The sequence below is a fragment of the Thamnophis sirtalis genome, unplaced genomic scaffold (genome assembly GCF_051295495.1).
Source record: "Thamnophis sirtalis isolate CommonGarterSnake01/CBP01778 unplaced genomic scaffold, rThaSir2_p1.2 scaffold_9, whole genome shotgun sequence".
Classification (NCBI taxonomy): domain Eukaryota; kingdom Metazoa; phylum Chordata; class Lepidosauria; order Squamata; family Natricidae; genus Thamnophis; species Thamnophis sirtalis.
This window is the reverse complement of record NW_028261389.1, coordinates 54454849-54480288: the sequence shown is the minus strand read 5'-3', so window position 1 is coordinate 54480288 and position 25440 is coordinate 54454849. Positions and strand designations below refer to the sequence as shown.

The 25440-nt window shown below is 41.8% G+C and overlaps 1 protein-coding gene across 2 annotated transcripts; it reads left to right on the top strand.

Moving 5' to 3' along the window:
* The first annotated feature begins 12618 nt into the window (after positions 1-12618).
* Positions 12619-18789, top strand: SMIM30 (small integral membrane protein 30). Of its 2 annotated transcripts, none has more exons than XM_087723627.1 (3): positions 12619-12687; positions 13011-13080; positions 16553-18789. In XM_087723627.1, exon 3 carries the CDS (start codon positions 16569-16571, stop codon positions 16764-16766), a length of 198 nt encoding a protein of 65 aa, XP_087579753.1. In that variant the 5' UTR covers positions 12619-12687; positions 13011-13080; positions 16553-16568; the 3' UTR covers positions 16767-18789. The 2 variants fall into 2 exon arrangements, with proteins under 2 accessions (XP_087579753.1, XP_087579752.1); XM_087723626.1 differs by having other exon boundaries at positions 13008-13080.
* Positions 18790-25440: the final 6651 nt, after the last annotated feature.

The following is a 25440-nucleotide window of genomic DNA, read 5'->3' as shown; positions in this document are numbered from 1 at the left end:
AAAAAGATTTTGCATTTTTGAAAATAAACTTTGTTAATAATATAACAAAGAAATCAAGAAAGAAACAAGGAAAATAAAACCCTCCTCAGTTCATATAGTCTAGTGTGGTTCATATTTTACTTTATCGGATGTAAAATAAAGCCAACCTAACTCAATAGGAGGTTCTACATTGATAGATTTGTGTCTAAATATAGAATTTAACTAAATACAGCTGTGTGAAAAAATCCTGCACTAAAGCGTTTATGGTTTATGACATTTTTTGGATAGGGCATTGATTTTATTATATTTTATGCTAACTGCTATGCAAATTTTGTTATATTTATATAAATACTGGTGGTTTTTAGTGAAAAGCATAAGCTTTTTGCAATTTGGTGCTGTTTGGATGGGGATTGTGAATTTTCTTGGATGCTTACAATGCATGCTTACAAAGACTATGAAAACAGATTAACTGATGCATACCCAGTGGCATACATGTTGCTATTACTAAGGCCGATGCTAGTGTTTTGTTAACATTTTTATTGTTTGTGGCCCTGAAAAGGACCATTTAGCTAACCAAACATGGTTACTAATATGAAATTTGCCAGCCCTTATTGCTTATCACCAGGCGGCATCGCTTTGGCATAGACTGTATAAGCCTTTGCACGTGATCTTTGGTGACAATGTGGTGCCAGGCTGCAATAATGGATTTAATCAGCTCCTGCTTGGTCTTCAGATGCTTCTTGCTTATTTCGTAACCAATCTTGGCCCACAAGTTCTCAATTGGGTTCAAATCCAGGCTCTGAGCTGGCCAATTCAGGAGTCGAACACCATGCTTCTTCATCCTCTGCTGGACGGACTTGGTTCGATGACAAGGAGCATTGTCATCCTGGAAGTAAAAGTCCTTCCCTACAAGTTGCTGAACTGAAGGAAGCATGGTCTTTTCCAGGATTTCAACATACTGCTTGAACTCATGATTCCCTGCATGATTTGTATCTGACCAATACCAGAAGCAGTGATACAGCCCCAGATCATCACATGCAATGGATGCTTCACAAATAGATTCAGGCAGTACGGCCTAAATTCTTCAGCTGGAAATCTTCTGACATACTTATTGCACTGATTCCCAGTCAACTAGAAATTGCTCTCGTCACTGAAGATGACCTTGACCCACTGTTCATTGGTACATTTGGCATACTTCTTGGCCCACGCACGTCGCCGAGAGCAGTGAGCATCTGTGAGCAAAGGTTTACTTCAAACCTTGCAGCCTTTGACTCCTCTGGCAAGCAGTCAGCGATGCACTGTGCTTGTGCACACTTTTACATCACATGTTTCACCTCAATTTCTTGTAATCTGAGGTGAGCTTCCTTTCAGCCATTGAAATGCGTTGCAGAGCCCGATCTTGCCATTTTGTCAACTTTCTTGGTCTTCGAGAGTGGAGCCTGTCATCAACAGAATCAGTTATTTGGTATTTTTCAACCACTCTGCTCACTGTAAGTAGGATGGCATTTCACTCTCTTGGCTATTTCTGTACAGGAGTAACCCTCTTCATGAAGCACAATGATGCAATGCCTCTGCTCAGTACTGGTGAAAGCAAAGGCCTTCATCCTTGCCCGCAGCCAGAGCTAAATTAAATTTCTCGATGCTTTTCATGCCTATTTATAGTCAGAGAGTATGACAACATTGATTGGCTCATAGATTTAGCCTCTGTGCATTTTGTTTTTTGTTTTTTGTTTTTTGTTTTAAAAATTTTAAAGTATTTTTATTAGTAAAAGAAAAATACAACAACCAATAGCTGGTAAAAGACAATACAACATCCACTGTTTTGCTTTACATTTGACTACGTTTCAAAACATTCCCATAATATCAAAATCATTATAGACATCAAAGGTTAGGTATCTTCTTCCCTCCCTCCCTCTTTCCTTCCCTTGTTTCTTCTTTCCCACTCCCCTTCCTTCCCTCCCTCCTTCTCTCCTTCCCTCCTTCCTTCCCTCCTTTCTTTTCCTTTCCTCCTTTCCTTCCCCTTCCCTTTCCTCTCTCCATCCCCCCTCCTTCTCTCATACCTTCCCTCCCTCCTTTCCTCCTTCCCTCCTTCCTTTCCCTTCTCTTAAATTCCCTCCTTTCTTCCATCCTTCCCTCCTTCCTATCTACTCTCCTTCTCTCCTTCCTTCCCTCCCTCTTTCCCTCCTTGCTTCCCTACCTTCTTCCCTCCCTCCTTCCTATCCCACTTTCTTCTCTCCTTCTCTCTTTCTTCTCTCCTTCCTTCTTTCCACCTCTCCCTTCCCTTCTCTCCTTTCTCTTCCTCCTTTTTAACCTTCCCCCCTTCTTCTGCCTTTCCCTTTTTCCTGTTCCTCTCCTTTCTCCTCTCCATCCTGTCTTTCCTACTGCCCCTCCCTCCCTCCAATCTAACCTTTGTTGCATTTACATATTTTCCTCTACTGAGGACGACCTGGTTCTCTTTCCTTTCCTTATTTAAAAAAAGCAAGCTTTACAGGATGCGAGATGAAGAATTATTTTCATCTCCCATTGCTCATCTCGCCTTACCTAGAATGAAGCTTGGTTGCTAATTCCATGCAGGTAGTTGTAACGGATTACCTATCAGCTTTTCAAGTTTTTCCAACGTTGTGGTCTAGCAGAGTTGGTCAACGGTGAATCCTCACCTCTAATACATTTCTCCTCTCACTTATCTCTCAGTTTTTGTATGTTGTTCGTTAGGGTTGTTGCTTGAATCATGTTAAGTTAGTCAGCTATCTCCTTTTATGTCTAAATCTTCACTGTCTCATCAAGCCATTTGTACAATTTCTCCCAGACTTTATAAAAGTCTGTATCTTCTTTATAGTTAATCCGCATCGTCAATTTGTTCATTTCTGCTAATTCTAAGATTTTATTCATCACCATAGTGCTAGTGGGGGCATTTTCACTCTTCCAGCACTGTGCGTAAGCAATCCTTGCCGCTGTCAAAATATGGACGAGAAGGTATTGATTGATTTTACATATTTTTTGATCTGTTATCCCTAATAGGAAGGTTTCCGGGTTAAGACATAATTTCATTGACAAGATTCCGTTCAGCCATCTTAGTATTTGCTTCCAATACGTTTTGGCAACCGGACACGTCCACCACATGTGGTAGTACGTGCCCAGCATTGTTTTACATTTCCAGCATTTGGCCGATACTTTTGAGGAGATTTTTGCCAGTCTTGTCGGAGGAAGATGCCAGCGGTAGAACTTTTTGTATATATTTTCTTTATAGGCCGTCGATTTTGTCAATTTCAAGTTCCACTCCCAAACCCTTTCCCAATCATCTAGATCTATTGTGTGGCCGATATTTTGGACCCAGGTTACCATGACTTCTTTTACTCTTTCTGCTTCCATTTTTCAAATCAGGAAGCAGTTGTATAATTTCGAGATTACTTTCTCATCTGGTCCAATTAAAATTTTATCCAATTCCTGGTCCTTGTTCTGGAAACCAAATTGTGCTAAGTCTAATCTGTTTATTTTGAATTTGAAGGTATGGCCACCAATCAATGTTTATTCCCTTTTCAACCAATTTTTCCCTAGAGTTTAGTCTATTTTGATCATCTAGCAACTGTTGGTAAATAACAATTTTATCAAAATTTATCAAATTTGGGTATATCAGGGCTTCCGTCGGGGATATCCATTTGGGAAGTTGGGTGTAAAATTTCCTTCTGATTTCCAGCCAGTTCTTGATTAATACCCCTCTTAAATGGTGTCTACTAAAATAATTGTGAACTTTATTTCCCTCGCACCATAGGTAGTTGTGCCACCCATATTGCAAGTCATGGCCCTCTATCGTTAAGATTCTTTTGTTGGCTAACATTACCCACTCTTTTGTCCACATAGTTGTTGCTGCTTGATGATATGTTTTCCATTCCGGTAGGCCCATTCCCCCTTGTGCTCTTTTATCCTGAAGATGTTTATATTTTATCCTGGGCTTTTTGCCATTCCATACAAAATTTTGTACCATTTTGTCTAAATCATTATAAAAAATTTCCCCTAATTTGACCGGTGCCGTTTGAAATAGGTAGAGGATTTTTGGCAAAACATTCATCTTGATTACTGCGACTCTTCCCATCAATGATATTTGTAGTTTCGACCAGTTTTTTTAATCTTTTTGGATGTTTTGTAATAGTTTATCATAGTTATCTTCTTTTATGGAAGAGCATTTCGCAGACAGCCAGATCCCTAAGTATTTAATTTTTTTTGGTTACCTTTATTTCCATTATTTTCAATAGTTCTCCAATCTGATTTTTGGGAAAGTTCTTTATAATCATTTTAGTTTTTTCCTTATTTATTTTTAATCCGGCCACACGCCCAAAGTTCTCAATGTCCTTCATCAAATACGGTCCTGAAATTAGTGGGTCTTCCACAATAAAGACCATGTCGTCTGCGAAGGCCTGTGTTTTATATTGTTCTTTTTTTATAGTCAACCCCCTAATTTCCTGGTTTAATCTTATCCGATTTAGGAGAACTTCTAAGGACATAATAAATAGTAATGGGGAGAGCGGACACCCTTGTCTAACACCTTTTCCAATTTGTACCCTCTCTGTTAATTCTCCATTAATTATGATGTTTGCAGATTGCTGTGAATATATAGCTTCTATGATCTTAATAAATTTATCGCCAAATTTCATCATTTTTAATTGTGTGGTTAAAAAGTTCCAATCTAAGTTATCAAAAGCTTTCTGGGCGTCGACAAAAATTAAAGCTACTTGTTTCTCGGATCTTGTTTTGTAGAATTCCAAGGTATTGATTATCATTCTTGTATTGTACCGAATGTGTCTTTTTGGGAGAAAGCCGTTTTGATCCGGATGGATACTTTGGTTTAATATTATTTTTAGCCTTTCCGCCAATATTGATGTAAAAATTTTATAATCTGCGTTTAACAGAGATATAGGTCTATAGTTCTGAATCTTACTACTATCCACCTCTTCCTTTGGTATTAGGGTGATGTAAGCTTCCCCCCATGATTTTGGGACTTTACCATTTTGTAGTGCCTCATTGAATAGTTCTAATAATTTGTCTTCTACGGCGTTTTGAAGTTTTTTGTATATTTCCAACGGAAGCCCATCCGGACCAGGAGTTTTGTTGTTTTTTTGTTTTTGAATGGCCTTTTTCAGTTCTTCTTGTGTGATTTCCTTATCAAGCATCTCTCTCATCTCCTCCGGCAAGACTGGAAGTTTCTGCTTTATTAGGTATTTTCTAGTGTCTTGTTTACTGATTTCGTCCGGTTTATATAATTTCTTATAGTAATTCTGTACAATCTTTTTCTTTTCCCCTATTTCCTGTTTCAGATTCCCCTCCTCGTCACACAATTGTTTAATAATTCTTTTGACCTCCTCTTTTCTTATTTTGTGGGCCAGCCATCTCCCAGTTTTATTTGCATGTTCAAAATAGTTCTGTTTCATTCTCTTAATATTTTGTGCTACTTCCTCTTGCGAGATCAAATTTATTTGGTGTTTGATTAACTCTCCTTTTTCCCTGTACCTGCTATTGTCTGGCTCTTTCTGAATCAGCAATTCTGTCTCTCTTAATTCTTTGTTCAATGTATTAAGTTTTCCCCTATACATTTTGTTTCTTCTTATTAGATAGGCTATTGATATTCCCCTCACAACTGCCTTCATTGTGTCCCAGACGTTTTGTATTGAAGTCTGCTCTTTACCGTTTTCTTTGAAAAAATAGCCCAGTTCCTTTTCTATTTGTTGTACGAATTGCTTCTCTTGTAATATGTTCTGGTTTAATGTCCACCTAGCTTTTATCCTTGACTTCCCTTTCCATTGCCATAAGACTGGGTGGTGGTCGGCCCACTTGTTCGTTGTTATTTCAATGTTTACAGTATCCATGAGTAGTTCCGGGTTTGACCAGACCATATCTATACGGGACCATGAATTATGTGGTTGAGAATAAAACGTGTACTGTTGTATCTTGTCATTCATTGTTCGCCAGACATCATAAAGGTCTAATTCCTTCACCATATTTGCATAGGCAGTCGGTAATTTCCTTCTTGTACTTTTCTTGTGTATACCCTTATAATCCATTTTACCATCTACTATTGCGTTGAAATCCCCTAGAATACATATATTTTGCCACTTTATTTCATTTATCCTCTTGTATAGATTTACATAAAATCTTTCTTGTTTTTGGTTTGGAGCATAAATTCCAACTAGTAAAAATTTTTTCCCACCCTTCATTATCTCCACCATTAATACTCTACCCTCTTTGTCTGCATGTATTAATTTGGGGTTCAACCATTCCTTTATATACATCACAATTCCCCTTTTTCTAGTTTGTGCTGACGAGCAAAATGTTTTACCTAATTTTGGACAATTTAACAGATTATTATATTTCTCTTTAATATGGGTTTCCTGAAGACAAATTACATCTAGCTTTTGTTTCACTAGATCCAACAGTACACGTTTTCTTTTGGAAGTTATGTTAAGACCATTTATATTAGCTGACAGTACATTTGTTTCCCATTCCCCCGTTCCTTTACAAGTTGTTCGCTTTGCTGGCACCTTTAGATCTTGTCTCAATTGGTGACCTTGCTCTTGAATCTTCTCTGCCATATCTCTCTCGCTCCCTGACCTCTCCCGTCTCTCGCCCCTCCCGCTGAGTTGCAGTTATAGTGTCCTCCTGTCTTAAGGTTCCTTCTTTGTTAAACCTCTCTTCATCTGCTAGTAAGAGCTCCTGGAATTCTTGAGCTTTCTCCAAAGTATCTATCCGGTACTTCTTTTCCCTCCATGTTATTAACAATCCTTCTGGAAAAAGCCATCGGAACTGGATTCTGTGTCTGTTTAATTGTGAGGAGAGGAAGTTGTATTTCCTTCTCTTCTCTCTGACTCTCCGGGGAATCTGCTTTAAAATGAGGATTTCTTTACCCTTATACGTTAGTGAGTCCCCTCTTATTGTGCTTAGAATGTCCTCTCTTAGTTGTCTTCTCAACACCCTCACATGTATCTCCCTCGGAAGTCGATGGCGTCTCGCGAAGCTTGTATTGATTCTATAGACTTCGTCCAGTTCGTTAATGACCTCATTTTTCGGCCTGTCAAGAACTAGTCCCAGAATTTCTCCAATCAGTTCCCGGAGGTCTTCGTCTCTTGCTTCCTCCACGTTTTGTAGTCTCAGATAGTATGCTGATCGCTCTAATTCTAGGTGAAGGATGGCCTCCTCCAGGTTTGAGTTTATATATTCCAGTTTATCCTCTACTTTGTCTATCCTTTTTTCCGCTACTCCCGTTCTCTCCTTAACATTTTGAATTTCCTGTTCATTTTTCGACAGCGCTGCTTGTATCACCCCTATACGCTCCTCAATCTTTCCCATATTATTTTTAACTTCATGCATTTCATTCTTTACTCCCTCCAGACCTTTGGTGACATTTTCGCTCATCTTCAGTATTGCCTCCTGTAAAGAGTCCATTGTTACCTCCTGGCCTTGTGGAGTTGGGGCTGTCTTGTCTCCCATTTGCCTGCCCTCAGGCGACTTTTCCCTCACCGGGGTAGATAAAGGCGTTTGCTTTTTACTCCCTTTGGTTAAAGTTACTGTTCTCGTTGCCATTTACGTTAATTCAGTTCTCCCCCTTTAAGCTGTAAATCTAGTACCTTCTGGTTGCTGCTTGAGTAATTATACAGTGCCTGGAGGACATGCAAGGTAGTTAAACTAGAGCAGAGCTATACAGCATAGAATCAGTTAATTCTGCAATATCTGGGAGGCGTTTCCTAGCTAGGGGGAAAATGTTTCAGTGTGAAGAGACAAGAGACGGGAGAGACCAGAGTTTCTGACAGTATTTTAGAGCTCACCCATCAATCACTTCCTGTTGTCAATATAATGTTGTCCTTCTGTTGCCTCTATCCGTAATATGGCGCCGCCTTCTCAATGTTTTAAAGCTGGCTCAAACCCTCACGACTCACCAGCTTTTTTCCCCTTTTTCCCACGAAGAGGGCAGATCCAACCGACTATCTTTCTCTTCTCCGTCTCGTCCTCCGTTAATCCTCCAGATTTAGCTATTCCAAAGACTCAGTCTTTTTCTTTCCGCTCCGTCACTCGGCTCTCTTAGGTCTTCCCTGTCCGTCTTTGCTGGCCGCTTCAACTAGATGCACCCGCACACGAATCTATGCTCATAACAGTTAAGTTATTAGTCCCTTCAAATTTAGGCTTTTGGGTCAAGTTCTTACGTTTGCCGTCTTTCAATCCGCAACATTCCCTGCAGCTGTCCTTCCCTTCCTTTCTGAAGGCTGGCAGTCACGTCTTCTGGTCGGCCATTAACCAGCCGACCTCTTTTGCACGCGCTCTGAGGGAGCCTCTCGCTTCGTGGGGGGAGATCGCCTTTCTCCCTCCACTGCTCCGACGCTTCCCCTCTCCACAGGTCCTCACACCTCGAAGGGACCTTGCCTATTACGGCCACGCTCGTGCAAAGACCGGGCGAACCGAACAGAGGATCTGTCGGCAGCTCGCTCTGGCGCGACGCCAAACCGGAAGTCCGCCTCTGTGCATTTTGATTTGTCAGCCAAACCTGGCTGCTTATTGGCTATTTTCTATCCTAACATTCTCAAAAATTCAAGTTGTGTTTGTTTTAGCACATAAACTCATTCAAAACCTTAAAAAGATTTTGGTTATATTAATAAAAATTATGCATCTCAATCCGACTACAGAAATTTTCATCAAAGTATTAATTTTGTATGGTTTCTATGAGTGAAAAGTTGATTAAACATGTAAATACAGCTTAAAACTGAAAGCGTGCAGGACTTTTTCACACAGTAGTACATTACTTACATTATACACTAAAATTCATTTATATTTACAGAAAACAAGCTGGTAAAAATACACAAGGATTACACAAAATCTTCATTTTAAATACAATTTCCATGATACACATTCACCATGAATGTCTTCATATAACAGTGTAGGAAGTTAAAACCCACCCTCCTCCTAGAAAAATGAAATATCCTGGGAAATATTGAAAAAGGCAGAACATTATATTTTCCTGGATAAGAAATGGAAAAACATGTTTTTAGGTAGGAAACAGACTCACTCTTAATACCGGCCACTTTTGTCAATGGGCTATTAAAATGCCTGAGCCAGTCAATTCTACATAACAAAGATCTCCCCCCCCCTTCACTCCAGGGTGATGGGATTAAAGCATGATAGTATTAGCCCTTTACCCATCTCACCACTTGGCATCTGTGAACTCAACCAAGCTTGGGACTAAAAAGGCACACAACCTACAAAGTTAGCTAAGATCCTCCACCCCTGGGAGTCTGACAACCAATCAGAATACATTTCTTACACAGGAACAGGAAACAGAGAGAGGGGGCGAACAGAGAGTATAAAAAACCCAGGAACTCTTAGCAAGCCCCTTTTCTCCTCTTTTTCTTCTTCACCCAACATCTGGAAGCATGTGATCACCTTTTCTGTTCAGGAGCTCAAGCCATGCGGTCCTGTCCACCATTAAACCATCTTTTCAAGCAGCCTCCATGTCTCCAGTGTCTTTTTCCCCACTTGGAACTGAAGGACATTTCTTCCAACAATTGTATTCATTTATCTTACTTTTCATGAAAGAAAAGTATGGAAATTAAGCATATTGCATATACATTTGTATTCATTTATTCACTTTTTCATTTAAGTCATTTTTACTGATATTGTATTATTTCATAAGAATTCAAAATGCAAACATAATCGAGAGCGAAAATATTTCTGTGACAATAATATATTGATAAAAGAAATGTCCTTCTGGGTTCAGCTCCAAGTGGGGAAAAAGACACTGGAGACATGGAGGCTGCTTGGAAAGATGGTTTATTGTTGGACAGGGCCACATGGCTTGAGCCCTGAACAGAAAAGGTGATCACATGCTTCAATGTTGGTGGAGAAGAAGGGAAGGGCTGAAGGAGGGGCTTGCTAGGCCTTTTTATAACCTGTTTAGTCCCACCTCTCTGTTTCCTGTTCCTGTGTAAGAAATGTATTCTGATTGGTTGTGAGACTCCCATGGGGCCATGCAGGGGCTACTCTCTAGGCTGTGTTTTGAATCCAGGTATGGATGAGTTCTCAGATGCCATGTGGTCAGTTGAGTAAAGGGCCAATATTATCATGCCTTTACTCCCATCCCCTCTGGGGCTGCAGTGGAGAAGTCTTTATTATGTAAAAGTGGACTAGCTTGGCCTTAATGGCCCATTAACAGTGGGGATGGACAGGAAGCTACAGGCAACTATTCTGTCTTTTAAAACATGTTTCTTTCTATTCATATCCAGAGAAATATTCTGCCTTTTCAATATTTCTTAGGATATTTCATTTTTGTGGGAGAGGGCTGGATGATAACTTCCCACAATATCTTTTGTACTTCTAACAATTAACCAAATTCAACAAAAATAACTTTTCTTTGCAACAGTAAAGCAGTATTAACTTCAAAGTTGTATTGTTTGGGGTTTTTTGCTACAAAAATCATATTGGATTGTTTTGATTCAAGTTTCCCTGTGCAAAACATAGATCAAAAAGCCAAAATACAACATGGTTATGTATGCATTAAACATAACTTACTTCCAATACATAAACACACAATGATTTATCATTTGTAAATTCAGTCAAGGACCTGAATGCTTTTTCAAGGATTGCCCAGAATCATGACCTATTCCAGCACTCAAGAATTAACTGATGCTGAATATGTTCGCATTTAGTAAGTCTTTATAAACATGGCTATGGTGAAGATGTTAGGTCACTGGTTTGATTGATAAATATTTTTGGTGGGCTCTGCAGCATTATTCATTGTATATTTTTTCTATCATTTTTGTTGGTTTTTAACAAATTTATAGCTAGCCATAGCTGTAAGAATGAGATGGCAGTCATATACATTGTATAAAGAAATTACAAAGAAAAGTGTTATTATAATCCCATTGCATTTTTTAATGTACTGATTCCAATTTTAGAGCATTTGTAAAGTCACATGAAATGAAAGTTGTAAAAGTTTTTTAAAAGGTCCAAGAGACCTATTATTTCTAAATCAGAATGCAATAATGTACAATAATTTTTGAAGAAAGATTCAGGACAATATGTCCTTTATATATTTTTTTATCTGAGAAAGGTTTACTTCTCTACAGTACTATTAGAAACAGAACAAGGCCCTCCAGAGATTACAGAGAGAATTTTTAACAAACAAATGTGTACATGCATATACAACTTGTTTTCCCACCATGCATATATATAGAAACATATACTTAAGAATTTTTTTATTGGCCTTGCTTTTTAGAAGCCAGCTGGGAAGTTTGCAAATGACAGTCATGTGACAGCTGGTCATTTGCATTTTTTTATGTTTTTTATTCCAGATGCAAATGACTAGCTGTCTGCATGGAATGTACATTCTTTCATTCCCCACCATCCAATCAAAGCTGAAGCTTTTTGGATGAGAAGCGAAATGTCTTCAAAGAAAAAAAAGTCTATTGCCATCTGATAAAGCACCTTTGGGACAACCATACCTGGATGACTGAGAATCTCCATAGATATCAAAGGGAAAAAATATCAAAAATACACCACTAGAATTTTAATACATAAATGTTAATACTAAGTTCAAAAATAAATAAAATATAACACTGGTGTGTCTTTTTCTTGATTTCTTGAATGCTGTTAGGAATCCTATTAGGTATGTAAATATAGCTAGCGCTTGAGGAATGGAAAAAAGCAGAGTAATGTGACTCGTCCTCTTCTCTTCTCAGAAGTTTCCTGAAAATGGCCTCAAATACAAATCCGAAAGCTTGGAAGACTATGTTGTAAGAAACATCCTTCTGGGTTCGGCTCCATGTGGGGAAAAAGACACAGGAGACATGGAGGCTAGTTGGAAAGATGGTTTAATGGTAGACAGGACCACATAGTCTGAGTCCTGAACAGAAAAGGTGATCACATGCTTCAATGTTGGTGGAGAAGAAGTGAAGGGTGGGCTGCGATGCTGAGTCCCTGGTTTTCTGCCCTGTCTGTCCTTTGATCTTGAGCTTGTGTTCTGATTGGTTGTCAGACTCCCATGGGGCCATGCAGGAGCAACTCTCTAGGCTGTGTTTTGAGTCTCAAATTTGGGTAAAGGGCTAATACTATCATGCCTTAATCCCATCAACCTGGATCTGAAGGGGAGAACTCTTTATTATGTAGAGTAGTCTGGCTTGAGCATCTTAATGGCCCATTGACAAAGGGGGATGGGCAGGAAGCTACTTTGTTTTTACTACATGTTTCTCCCTTTTCACATCCAGGGAAATATAATATTCCGCCTTTTCAATATTTCCTGGGATATTTCATTTTTCTAGGAGAGGGCTGGGTTTTAACTTCCTACAGCTAAATCTCTGGTCCAGGTGACCGATTTAAGATTGGATCTTGCAACATTATCCCGGGACAGGATTGTTTGCATCGATTATTGCAGAAAGGCATGGGGACCTTAGATTAAAGCTTTTGTGGAGTTCAACTTCCAGAATTCTCCAGCCATTTTAAAAGTTGCCTAATCTGAGAAACGTTGGATCAAAGCCCGAGTTTCAGACCCAAAAGACGCTTGCAATTAACAAGGAAAGCCCTAAGGAAGATTCAAGCGAAGATTCTTTGCTGCACTCAGTGGTTCACGCGAACGTTGCGCAATGCATGACGGAAGTTGTAGGCATCGACGGTTTGGTGATTGCGCAAGCCGATCGGAGCCTCCTTTTCTTTCTACTGGCAATGGCCGCTACCAGGAAGGTAAATGATGCCGTTTGCTCCACGGGAGCTTTAGGGGTTGGTGCCCGGGACTGGCCAGATAATTCCTTGCTGATTGAAATGGCCCGTTCCTCATCCATAGCAATCCTGGGTCCGCTTGAGCCACGTGCTTTCCATGAAGTTTAGCCGGGGTAGCTTAGTGTTGCGACTGCACGTGGCTCGGAGCATTTGATCGGGACGTGTCCTAATCACGTCCTTCCCTAGTCTCATTAACCCTCTGGCGGGTTTAATTGGTTGCGGGTAACAGAGCAAGCCTGCTTTGGGGGTTCCGTGTTCTTCTCTCCCTTCTCCTTTCTTTTTAGTAGGGCAACCGGATGGTTTGCAAGACCTCAAAGTTAGCCAAAGAAAGAAAGAAATATCCACCCGCCCCCCCAGGTAAGACTTGGCTTTCAGGAGGTGTTTCTGGGGATTTCCATGTTATCCAAGACTTTCCCTTTTCCACAACGGGAAATAGCGGCATCCTGTGTGCCTACAAGTTTTAGGCATCGATAAATTTGTCCAGTCTTTTAAGACAGGGGTCTCCAATCTTGGCAACTTTAAGACTTGTGGACTTCAACTCCCAGAATTCCTCAGCCAGCTTGAAGTCCACAAGTCTTAAAGTTGCCAAGGTTGTTTTAAGATACTACAGGCTTCTTGCTGGTTTGTCTAATATTGTGGACAAGACTTAAAGTGTTTCGATGTCTTCGTGGTTTATTTCCGGAAATTCTTTTAATTTGGGAGACAGAATCTGACTTCCAGTTCTTGTTGATGATTCCTGGGGACTTCCCGGACCCGCCCCTGGGTTGTTTTTTTAGCAAGATTTTTTGGGAGTGGTTGGTCCTTGGGCCCTTCCTAGGGTTGACAAAAAGTGACTGGCCCAAGGTCACCCAGTTGGCTTCAGGCCTAAGGTGGGACTCGAATTTGCCGCTTTCACATTCTAGTCTACAACAAACTGCTATTTTACTCTAGTTGTAAAGGTTAGAGACTGGACAGCTACTTATCTGGAATGGTATAGGTCTCCTGCTTGAGTGGGGGTGGTGTGTGTGTGTGTGTGTGTGTGTGTGTGTGTGTTGGATAGAAGACCTCCAAGGTCCCTTCAACTTTGTTATTTTTAAATTCTGTAATGCTTTGTACTCTTGTAAAGTGTAAAGATATTGTCTGATGCTAACATAGTTGTCAAGCTTTTTTTAAAAAAAATTTATTACCTTGGCAATAAAAATCCTGCCCTTTGCATGGGAGAGAGAGTAGGATGTTCTTAGTTTTTAGTGTACCATGTGGTTTCTTATTTCAATATTATAAAACCATATAAGTTAATTTAGATAAATTTTAATCAAATGTATATGTTGCATGGCCTGAATATAATTCTTTAGAGCTGTATAGTGTGTACAAAGGCCTGCTGACAAATGTGGCTTAAATAAAGTGGCTTAAATAAAGCATGATTTTTTATGTTTAAGCAAAAATAGGCTTGCTTATCTTAGGAATCTTAGGAATTATTTAATTCATGTGTTAATACAGGGAATTTGAGGGTCACTTGGTCCATTTCAGAATTTTTGGTTTACAGCTGTGTAATTGGCTCGTGCTGTTTTCAGAATCAATGATCTAATAAATAAATGTGGACATGTATTAAAACATGCATGTTAAGTTCAGTATTTAGGTTATGTTCTTGCAACAAGTTATTTGATTCATATTCAGACTGTCAACGTCTAGTCCTGAAGCAAGATATTTTTTCCAGTTATTTTATTATTAAGTATAGGAATGGTAATAGATATTTCAATGTATCACATTTCTGAAGAAAAGATGTACTGCTATTACTATTACGCTTTTCTGTGGGTCAACAAATCAGAGTGAACATGGTAGTATTGAGGATGGGAGAGTACTAATAAAAATCAGCCTGTAGGTTAGATCCTGAAGTTTAATACCATCTGGGTATTAAACGGCAAAGGGTACTTTGGTACATTGCCAAGAAAAATGTGTTGATAAATCTATTAAATCACTAAGCTGAGCTCTTGGGGGCATTCTTTCATTCTGTGTGCAAAAGGACATGATGGACTATATTAGATGAAGTTGACCACTGTTTAAATCGTAGAAATGCTTAAGAGGTGTGTGTGTGTGTGTGTGTGTTACTGAGGATTATTGTTAAATTATTAACCCAACTGTGAAGTGGGTTGAGCTGAGACAGAATGATTGGTCCAATGTCAACCAGCTGGCTTCCTGTTTAAAGAAGGCCTAAAATTTGCAATCTCCTGGCTTCTAGTACATCAAGCTGATTCTCCGTTTGGATGGAATATTAATTGTATGTCTTTAAGGCTGCATCCCAGAAGTCATAGAACTGCATCCTAAAAAATTTCAGTGACAGGCTTCTACAATATTTTCCTTCCCTCTGTACGACTTTTTAGTTGCCTTTGGACACTTTGTGGAGTCCTTGATGCTCGCTGTGCTTGGTTGTTTGCTTGCAGACATTTCATTATCTGACCAGATAAATCATCAATTTATGAATTTCTTAAATTCTTATAGTGCTTATAACTAAGATTTTAACAGCACAAAACAATTTCTCATTTTACAAAGGCTTTTTTTTTAAATTTTAGTTGAACAAATATAGTTGTAGTAATAACACATTCTAGTTTGGAAAAGGCTAGAGGGAGCATTTTACTTCCAATTTACTTTCATGATTCAGGTTATGATAACCGCACTTTTTATTTGTCAGTGGTGTTATGCATGTTTAAACTATAAAGATCTCTATGTTCACTGAAAAATTATGATTTACTCCTTATTCTTAACCCTAAAATTTGAGGAAGGTAGATTCTGACTAGTTTAAAAACCCTAGTAGTGAAAGCAAATTGACAAGGGAGCTAGTTGGTGGATTTCCCTTCACTGGGTGTTTTCCAACAGAGGCTGGACAACCATCTGTTGCACATACTAAGTTTGGACTCATGGTCAAAATTATCCCTTCCACATTTATTATATCATTCTTGTCCTGTGTTGTAGATAGGTAAGAAGGAAGAATAATGTAAATTGTGAGAAAATGGATAGGGAAGGAGCATTTACAGCATATTCTGATGTACTCTTTTATATCAGCCAAAGATAATTGTATCTGAACTCTGCTATAGCAAGAAGTCTTAGATGTACAGAACTTGCTTATCGTACCACTTAAAATACATATAATTTTTGACATTTGCCCCAGCACAATGTAGGAAAATTTTAACAGCTGTATCCAAATATGACTTTAAGTGCTCAAAACAGGTGGCCACAGGAATATATACAGTGAAGGGGGGCTTCTATTTACCACCTCTGCTTGACTTAATAATTTCTCTTTATTTCTGATGGCAGAATGCTTATATGGTGGAACTACACCACCCATCTTTGCAACAGACCCAGCTGGAACGTACCTCTCAATATGTGTGTTCCCAGATTCTGCCTTGACTTTAAGAAGCAGCAAACCACAGATGCTTCCAGAGAGTTAGTAGGGTTGCCATGAATGGGGGGGAAATCTACTAAAAAGACATTTTTAAAAAGCTACAAATGAAGTTGATTATGGTTATGGTTATGAAATAACAGCATATTAAAAATGTATGAAACCAGTTATGATGGAGTAATAGAGTGGGGAAATTGGCTGGCATTCTGGAGAAATAAGTGAGAACTTGCTGTAAAGCAACAATTGGTTACAAGTCCCATTTCTCCCATTCTGTTGCTTGCACAATAAAACGTTTGATCTACACTCAGCTCCTTTCCCAAAGGGCCTAGGCTAGGCTGTTATGCTGATGTTACAGAAAGTGGGTTCTATCTAGTATCATAATGTATTTGCTTTCCTTTCTTTTTGTGTTTAAGTTCATCTGATTGGTTATTTCTATGTATTTACTATTTCCTTCAGGGTCATCTGATCAGTAATGACTGGGAACATGGCCACCACCAGGAATGCTTCACAGCTCTTCTTGGTATTTTTCTTGTTGCTTTTTTGCCTACCTGTAGTGGAAGCTTTAGATATGGGTGATGCATTAGCTTTGCTGCTAGGTGTGGCTCTTAGTTGTATTGGATTCTGTGCCTGCCTCGGTCTATATGCAAGAAGACAACATGGAGAGCAATGACTTTAAGTCCAAAATGTTCAGCTGAAGTGCAACTGTCCTGATGGATGTTGTTGTAATTAAGGAAGAGTTTCAAGATGTTCCCCAACTCATCAAATCTTTATTGCTGTGTACTGCTCAAGAAGAAAGACCATTCATAATCAGAAAACTGGAGAAAGCTGCTTCAAGTTCATAAGAACATTTTATATGTAATTAAGGTGTTGCCTTAAAAGAGAATGCTACTGGTTTTCAATTACATATGAAAAAGTTAATTATTAACAGAGGTGCAGCAGGAAATATAGAGGGGTAAAAGAGAATATAGTTTGCATTCAAATGATATACAGAAAATATACGACATAGGAAACATAACTATCCTCAGAATTAATTTAGAGATGATTTTTTTCATCTAATGAAATATTTATTTCATTTTTCTCCAAATCGAACCAAAGTATTTTGTTGTAAGATCAATTTGCTGTGTACCATCCAATGTTTTGTTGTTTTCATCTGGTTACAATTTATGTTACGGTTAATATTGAAAAGTTAGTCTCCATTGTCTCCTTAAAGCATTGCAGATATTCTAATATAGCAGTATGTAATCCAGTGCCATCAAATGTTTAGTTTATAACTCCCATAATCTCTGACCATCAGCCATTTGATTTATGAGAATTGTAATCTAAAATATGGTAGCAGAGTCATGGGTTGATTGAAGGAAGAGATGCCAGATTTTCCTACTTGTAGAAATAGGTACAGCCATTCTTGCCCATGCTAGCTTGAATACATACGAAGCCTGACTTTTTCTTTCTAGTAAGCTTTCTATTCATTTCAGTAGAACTTGCAGAAATGTTCCTCATAAATTAACTTTTATGATTTCTCAGTTCTACAGAAGAATTGCTGGGAACAATATTTAAATGACCAAACCTTTTCTATACAGTATATATCTCCTCACTTGTATTGTTTGCACATTTTTAATAAATTGTGAAACTTTCACTATTTTCAAAGTATTGAATAAGGTAAAGGATTAATGGGAATTGAACAATGGTTTATTCTTGGTAACTAAATATATTTTAATATGAGGTTAACTTAATAACATCCATGCTCTTTAACGTGTCCTTTGCTGCTTTAATTCACCCATGATTAAATATTAGATATTGAAAATATGCCTAAAATTAACAAGGGCACTGTTGAAGCTCATACTAAACCAATTTTATTATAATTCAAGTTTGGTAGTAAGAGAAAGGTAGAAATTTTCTTAACATGCATATGCAGATCCATTATAAGAATGTTATGGTTTTAAAATATTGTAATATTTGGTATAAATATTACATATTATACAAAAGATATAGCAAAAATATACTATTCTAATGTATTTTAAAGACATTTTCTCTCTGACCCATGCAAAAGCTATATGTTCATCATGTATTGGATTCTGCTGCAGATATTTGCCTTTTTAAATAACAAAATATTTTAAAATCTTCTAAAAAGTTTGATGTTATTTAGATAATTAACTGCAAGTAATATCTCACAGGGGACTGAATTCCACCATGTGAATCTTAAAATTGGAAGAGTTTGGGATGCTTCATTGTGAAATATTGGTCTCCAGCCAACTTGAAGCAGATCCAAAGGTATATTTAGGACATCAAGATTATAGGCAACTGGCTACCAAAGCCTAATTTTAAAGTATTTTTGGCAACCAGAAAGAAACCAAGACAAGAAAAGTTAGAGCCCATTGCCATTGATTGGTAAGGTGCTGAGGCATGTGGACGGTAGTGAGATAACAGGAGTATCATGGAGAAACCAAATATTGGGAAGAAGTAGAGAATGCAGAGCTTGGGACAATCCAGTAGGATGAGTAAAAGATTCAAGGATATGATTGGAAACTATAAAGACAATGGGATGGTTGGAATTCTACAGATGAAACTTGGGAGGACATAATATGTGATTGAAGGGGAGGGAGAAATCAGAAAAGGGAGGTTGTAAAGAAAATTGTGACTGTAATTACATTTTTGGCTCTAAAAAATTCCTAGAAATAAAAGACAGGAATACTGAATCAGTTGACTGAGTTTGAAGAACAATTTGCATATTGAAGCTAAGCTTCTACTATAGAAGATTATAAAAAAGATTTCAGCAAGTCATCTGTGGTACTTTGAAATTCCAAATATGCAACCTATAATTTTACAATATTGTTAGCCAGACTATGGGAATCTATGGATTCTGATAGGAATATGGAAATATTCTCTGGAAACAAATATTGTGCAGGTAAGACACCCCTAACACCCTTCGGGATGTGAGCTCTGTTACGATACAGCCTGTTGTGCCCTCAAATGGCTTCTACTGTACTGCTGTAAAATGGCTTAGCGCAGTGGAGTTGCCATAGTAACGGCTTCACAGTGCTCCACAAGGGGGTTCCCTCTGGTAAGAGGGAAAATCCAACTTTAGAAATTACATTTGGTCCGGACATTTCCCCCCTATAAATAAATACCCGGGCAACGCCAGGTTATCAGCTAGTTGTAGTAATAAATATATAACATTGGTTGTTGGAAGATACTCAGTATTTTGAGATTTAGAATTGTATCTACAAGAGACTCAAATTCTGATGCACTTCCAATATAGGGAATATTAATTATGCCAGATTCCAAAATAAATTAACATTACTGTTATGTTCTCATTTTGGATATGTTTTTTAATTTGTGGCTGATGTTTAAAAGTTTGTATAAGGAAAGTTCTTGAAATATGCCTGAGACAAGCATTATTTCTGATCTAATTTTCTTTCCCCTTTTCTTTTGCCTTCTCATGTAAAAGCTGATGTTTGGGCTAATTGTTCGGAAACATTTCTACTCTTCTATTGTCACATAGATCCTGAAAGATATAATGATATATCCTGGATCCATGATAGTTTAAACTGACATTATGAAGGTTGCACATGTGTCTTGCATCTCGTAATATTCTACTATATGAATGATTTCTTGTAAAGGAATTTGAAGTTATTTTTTTCATCCCATTGATAAAATCAAGTCACTTTCACTTTTTCATTTGAAACAAAGGAAGGCTTCCGAGCATGGTATTGATGCATTGGCTCAAAAACCAAGGACGTTTAGTAACACTTGAATAACTCAGCAAGTGACCACTAAAAACTGACCTAGTGTGGTCTAGGAACTTAAGAGGATTTAGCCTGGTTAGTGTTTGGATGGAAGATTTTAAGGGAAAACCAGAGCTTTAGATTAAACTGGGAAGTTAGAAAACATCCTGGAAAAAGATTGTATCAAATCATTTTCTTACTGTTGTCAGGAAAAAAATACACAAATATGTCCATCAAGTGACTAGGAACTGAGTTTATTTTCACTGTTCTGAATTAAGAAGGAAACTTCAAAAAACAATCAGGCTGGAAAGTTTGAATCAGAATGTGGACAAAATGAAGATAATTTTCTTTGTACTTCCCTGCCATCCTAAGAGAAAAGTTATTAATAGCCACAATAGGAGCAATTTCAGTACAACTAATCTTTGATTTATGCTGAAGTTACAACATCCCCCCCCCCTCCAAAAGATACTTGTGACAAGCTGCTCCATGGTCATGTGGTTGCATTTTGGGCACTAGCAACTGGCCTGTTTTCATTCCATGGTAATCTGACTGCAAATTATTTTCCAGAGTGAGTTTGCAGGATGGTCCAGAGATGGGTATCATCACAGCCAATTGGCCTCGAGACTGGGTTGAAGCTGAAGCCACGCCTCTGGGCTCCTCTCCTCTGACCCCAGTTTCAATCCAGTCTGGCCAAAAAGAGGTTGTAAATTCTTGACTCCTGATCTGATTCAACTTTTCTGGACCATCCTCGACTCAACTTGCTTCCTTCTCACAAGGAGATCCTTCCTTCACCTCCCAGTAAGTCCCTGCTATTAGCTGCGGTTTTTCCAGCTACTTAGGGGTTAAAAGCTAAGGCTTGGAGGCTCTGGTGGCTGGGTCGCTGTTCCGGTGGCCATTTTGGCCGGCGACCACGTGGGGCCTTGAGAGGGCAGATCGGCGCCGGTGGGGGCTAAAGGGCTCTGATTTCCAGCCTGACAGCCCAGAAGCCTAAAAAAGAGAGCGCCTTGCTGCAGCAGCATTAAAAGAGGGCGCAGAAGAGCGCGTGGGCCACTTGGAAGCCCCAGGAACGGCAGAGGCAGCTGGGAAGCAGCGCTGCAGCAGCAGACTCCCTGAGAAGCCGCAGCAACCCCGAACCCCAGCAGTGTTTTACAATTCGGGGCGCACGACGAAAGGAGTGAGGACCTTGCCATTCTAGCTGTGGAGATGGGGGTGAGGAGAGAATCGCAGGAAGCACGAGGAGTGGTCGTAAATAGTTCTGTGATGGGACTTCTTCCAGGAGGCTTAAAGCCTTGGCTGACACTTGCCCTTCCCATGCCAGCCAAAGAGACAAAGCTAGGAGGCTTGGTGAGAATTTTCTCCAGGGCAGAGAGGTTGAGGGCTCTGCAGGGCAGGATCAGCCCTTCCCCCTCCAGGTCCAGGTCACCCCTAAGTGGCTCTTCCAGACAGGATTCTCCCCCTAGGTCACCAGATTCCTTGAGGGAGTGCAGTGGGGGGTTGCCCGCTCCCATCCCCTTTCCATGGAAGACAGGTAGATAACCAGCCTGGGTTTCTATCCCTAGAGACTCAGCTAGAGACTCAGCTGGGAGGTAGAGATCCATCCAGGCCAATCCTGGCACCTACCCCCAGCCATAGTCAGGTGCCTGGGGCATCCAGCTGGGACTCCTTGGATACGGAGGACCTGTCTGTGGGTCTTCAGAACCTCATTGAAAGAACCATTGCATCTGGTGTGGCTGCAAGCATGCAGCACCAGGAGCCTCACTCTGCTTCTCAGGATGAGGTCACAGTCCCCAGCTCTTCATCAGCCCAGCCACAGAGCCCTTCCCAGCCAGTCCGCCCCCCTGGGCTCCCGTCCTTAGCAAGTGAGGGTTGTGTCCTGGGGACAAGGCGAGCATGACCCAGATCTCTCTGAGGATGAGAGGCTGAACTCCAGCCTTCACGGGATTGTTCCCTCTTAACTTGTTCCGGTACCTCCTACGCAAGGCGTGTGCCACTGCTCAGCTGGGGGGGGGGGTGAGGGGGCCAAGGAAGGTGATCCAGCAAGGAAGCCCCAGGGCATGATCTATTCCGAGCCCAAAGTGGTTAAGGAGGAGATTCCTGCTCCAGACCTATTCCTGGAAGTCGTTAAGAGACAGTGAGAGACCCCTGGAGCCTTCCCCATCCCAGGCAGCAATGAGAGACGGTTCTATAACATCGAACCAGATTTCTCCCAAGCATTGCAGATGCCCTTGGTGGATCGCTGGTACCCAAGGATGGGGCAGACAACCTGAAGCAGAGGACAGGAAGGCGGAGATGATCCTCAGGAAGACCTTCCAGTCATCGGCTTGGGCCATTAAAGCGGCAGCCTCCACCTTGTTTTTCAACCGTACAGCCATCCTTTGGATGGAGCAGATTGAGGCGCACATTCCACCGGAGGACGTCTGACGCTACCTTAAATGCCATGAAGGGCTATGGCATCATCCGTCACGTCGCCTCCTGTTGCTCCGTGGCTGGCAGGTGGGCAACAAGGCGAAGTGGCAACTAGCAACAGCTGTCTACACAGGGGGTTCCCTCTTCGGGACTTCCATTGACCTAATCCTGGTGGAGGATGTGAACAAGAAGAAGGCGCTTCCAACATTGACTAAGAAGGCGGAGCAGAGGTCCACGCCCTATTATCGCAGGTCAGCACAGCGACCACAGGAACAGGACACCCACCAGAGCAGGTACCTGGGAGGGGGGGGCAGGGCGGATAGGCCATCCGACAGGGGATTCAATAGGGACAGAGACCACTTCCAGCCTCAGGGCAAATGGCCCAGCCAAGAATTTTGGCAAGTGCCAGCAGATGTGGCAGGCCATCCAGCACTTGCTCGATATTGCGGCCGTAGAGAGAGTCCCTGGAGACCAGGCGGGCAAGGGGGGTTATTCAAACCTGTTCCTAGTGCCAAAATCATTGGGGGGATGGAGAGCCATTTTAGACCTAAAGCTCCTAAACCAATTCTTAGTGTATAGACGTTTTAAAATGGCTTCCCTCAAGTCCATTCTGGCAGGGATCCGGGAGGGGGACTACATGGCATCCATTGATCTCACGGAGGCCTACCTGCACATCCCCATCCTCCCCGAGCATAGGCGTTTTCTTTGTTTCTCCTTCTTCACTACCAGTACAGGGCTCTACCGTTTGGGTTGGCTGCGGTCCCCAGGACCTTTACCAAGGTGTTAGCGGTAGCGGCCGCCCATCTGAGGGAGATTCCCATCAGGCTTTTCTGCTACTTGGTTGACATCCTTGTCCAGGGAGCGTCTCCTTCTCAGACTAGGTCAGACCTTCAGCAGGTCACTGACACCCTCCAGGGCTTAGGGTTCTTGATTAATTTCGAGAAGAGTACTCTCCCCATCCACCCAAATCCTACACTTGGGGGCGGTGATTGATTCTCAGTTGGGTCGAGTGTTTCTTTCCTGGATCGCAGGTCCAGCTTGTTGAAGTTAATTGACCAGATCCGGAAGGATCGTTGTGTTCCCATAGCCCTTCTTTCCAGCTTGCTGAGAAAGTTCATCTCATGCATCAAAGTGGTCCGTGGGTGCGACGACATGCCAGGACGCTCCAATGGAGGCCCTCTGCCATATCAGAGGGCCGATTTCAGCAACTTGACGCTCAAGGTACCAGCGACGCCGCAGGTGCTGATGTCTCTCAAGTGGTGGATGTCCCCAGCTTTGCTCAAGGGCTGCGAATTCAGGGAACAAGAGCACCTCATACTGACAATGGATGCCAGCCTGTTTGGTTGGGGAGGGCGACCCTAGGCTCCCAGCTGGCACAGGGCCGATGGTCAAAGAACGACCTTCAACACAACATAAATTGACTGGAGCTTCGGGCAGTCCACCTTGCCCTACGACGGTTCCAAACCTCAATAGAAAGTCATCACGTCCTCATCTTAACTGACAACATTGCAGCAAAGGCGCACATCAATCGACAGGGGGGCACACGATCCAGAGCGTTGCACACCGAGGCAATGTCGCTGGGATACTGGGTGGAGAAACACCTGCGCTCCACCCAAGCGGAACACATCACTGGCATCGACAATCATCAGGCGGACTGGCTGATCTGGGAGACGGGAGACAATGGAAAGTGGAGTCTGTCCAAGGAGCTCTTCCAGAGGATCTGCCAGAGGTTCAGGAGACCGGTGGTGGATCTGTGCGCCACTCCATCCAACGCTCAGCTGCCACGGTTCTTCTCTTGGTTCCCAGCTCGGGGAACGGAAGGGGTCAATGCCTTTCGCTCCAAGTGGCCAGTCGGGCTGCTGTACGCTTTTCCCCCTTATCACTCCTTCCCGGGGTCATCCAGAAGGTAGTCAGAGAGCAGGCTGAAGTAATCCTAGTGGCCCCCTACTGGGCCAGGAGGGCTTGGTTCGCGGACCTGCTGAATCTGTCAGCAGGGAGACCGTGAAGGATTCCCAGGGGGACAGTGAGATTGCTACAGGGGAAGTTGGTTCATCCAGATCCACAATGGCTCCAACTGGCCATGTGGAAATTGAGCAGGAGCGCCTGAGAGGCGCCCTCCTGTCCCAAAAGGTGATCAGAACCATTGAGGCCTCCCACAGACAGTCAATCAACAGGATTTATGATTCCACTTGGGAGACGTTTGTCTCCTGGTGCCAGGCCACCCACGTGACCCCCTCCAGGGCCACCGTCCCTCAAGTCCTGGATTTCCTCCAGGAGGGTCTGGACAAGGGCCTGTCCCTAGCCACAGTTAGGAGAAAGTTGGCACTGGCCACAGTGCTACCTGGGGAGGGGCCCACTCCGCTACCTCTTGCCCTTAGTTAAGAGGTTCCTCAAGGGGGCGGCCCACCTTCATCCACCACCAGTCCACAGGTTTCCTACGTGGCACCTTCCCACGGTGCTCCGGGCCCTTATGGCCGAGCCTTTTGAACCACACCGGACGGTTAGCCGGAAGATCCTCACTTGTAAGGTTGTGTTCCTGGTGGCTATCACCTCAGCTAGGCGAGTCTCGGAGCTGGGGGCTCTCTCCTCCAGGGAGGATCTATGCACATTTCACAATAACAGGGTAGTGCTACGCCTGAACCCAGCTTTCCTGCCAAAGGTAAACACGGTCTTCCACCGGGCGCAGGTGGTGGTTCTTCCGCACTTCTGCCCAGACCTGACCAGGAAGCAGGAGCACAGTTGGCACCGTTTAGATGTAAGAAGGACCTTACAGTTTTACCTAAGGCGGACGGCGGAGTTTCGTAGGTCTGAGGCTCTGTTTGTATCCTTCCAATCCTCGTCGCTAGGGAAGAGGGTCTCCCCGTCCACCATTAGCTGGTGAATCCGTCAGGCCATTGCCCTCACTTACGAGACGCAGAACGGCCCACTCCACTAGGAGTGCGGCCACCTCGGCGGCCTGGGCCTCCCAGGCCCCTATAGAAGACATCTGCAGGGCAAAGACATGGGCATCCCCGTCGCCCTTCATCTGGAACTACAGGCTGGAGGCCTTCACATCTTCCAACACGGCGTTCGGCCACAGGGTCCTGCAACAGGTCCTGTCGGATCAGTGAGGGCCCACCCTTGGGATGAAACTTGGGTATGTCCCATCTCTGGACCATCCTGCAAACTCACTCTGGAAAATGACAGTTGGTCTTACCTGAACTGTTATTTTAAGAG

What these genes read in the sequence shown, in the direction of transcription:
- SMIM30 (XM_087723627.1), top strand. Translation starts at nt 16,569, where the DNA reads ATGACTGGGAACATGGCCACCACCAGGAATGCTTCACAGCTCTTCTTG.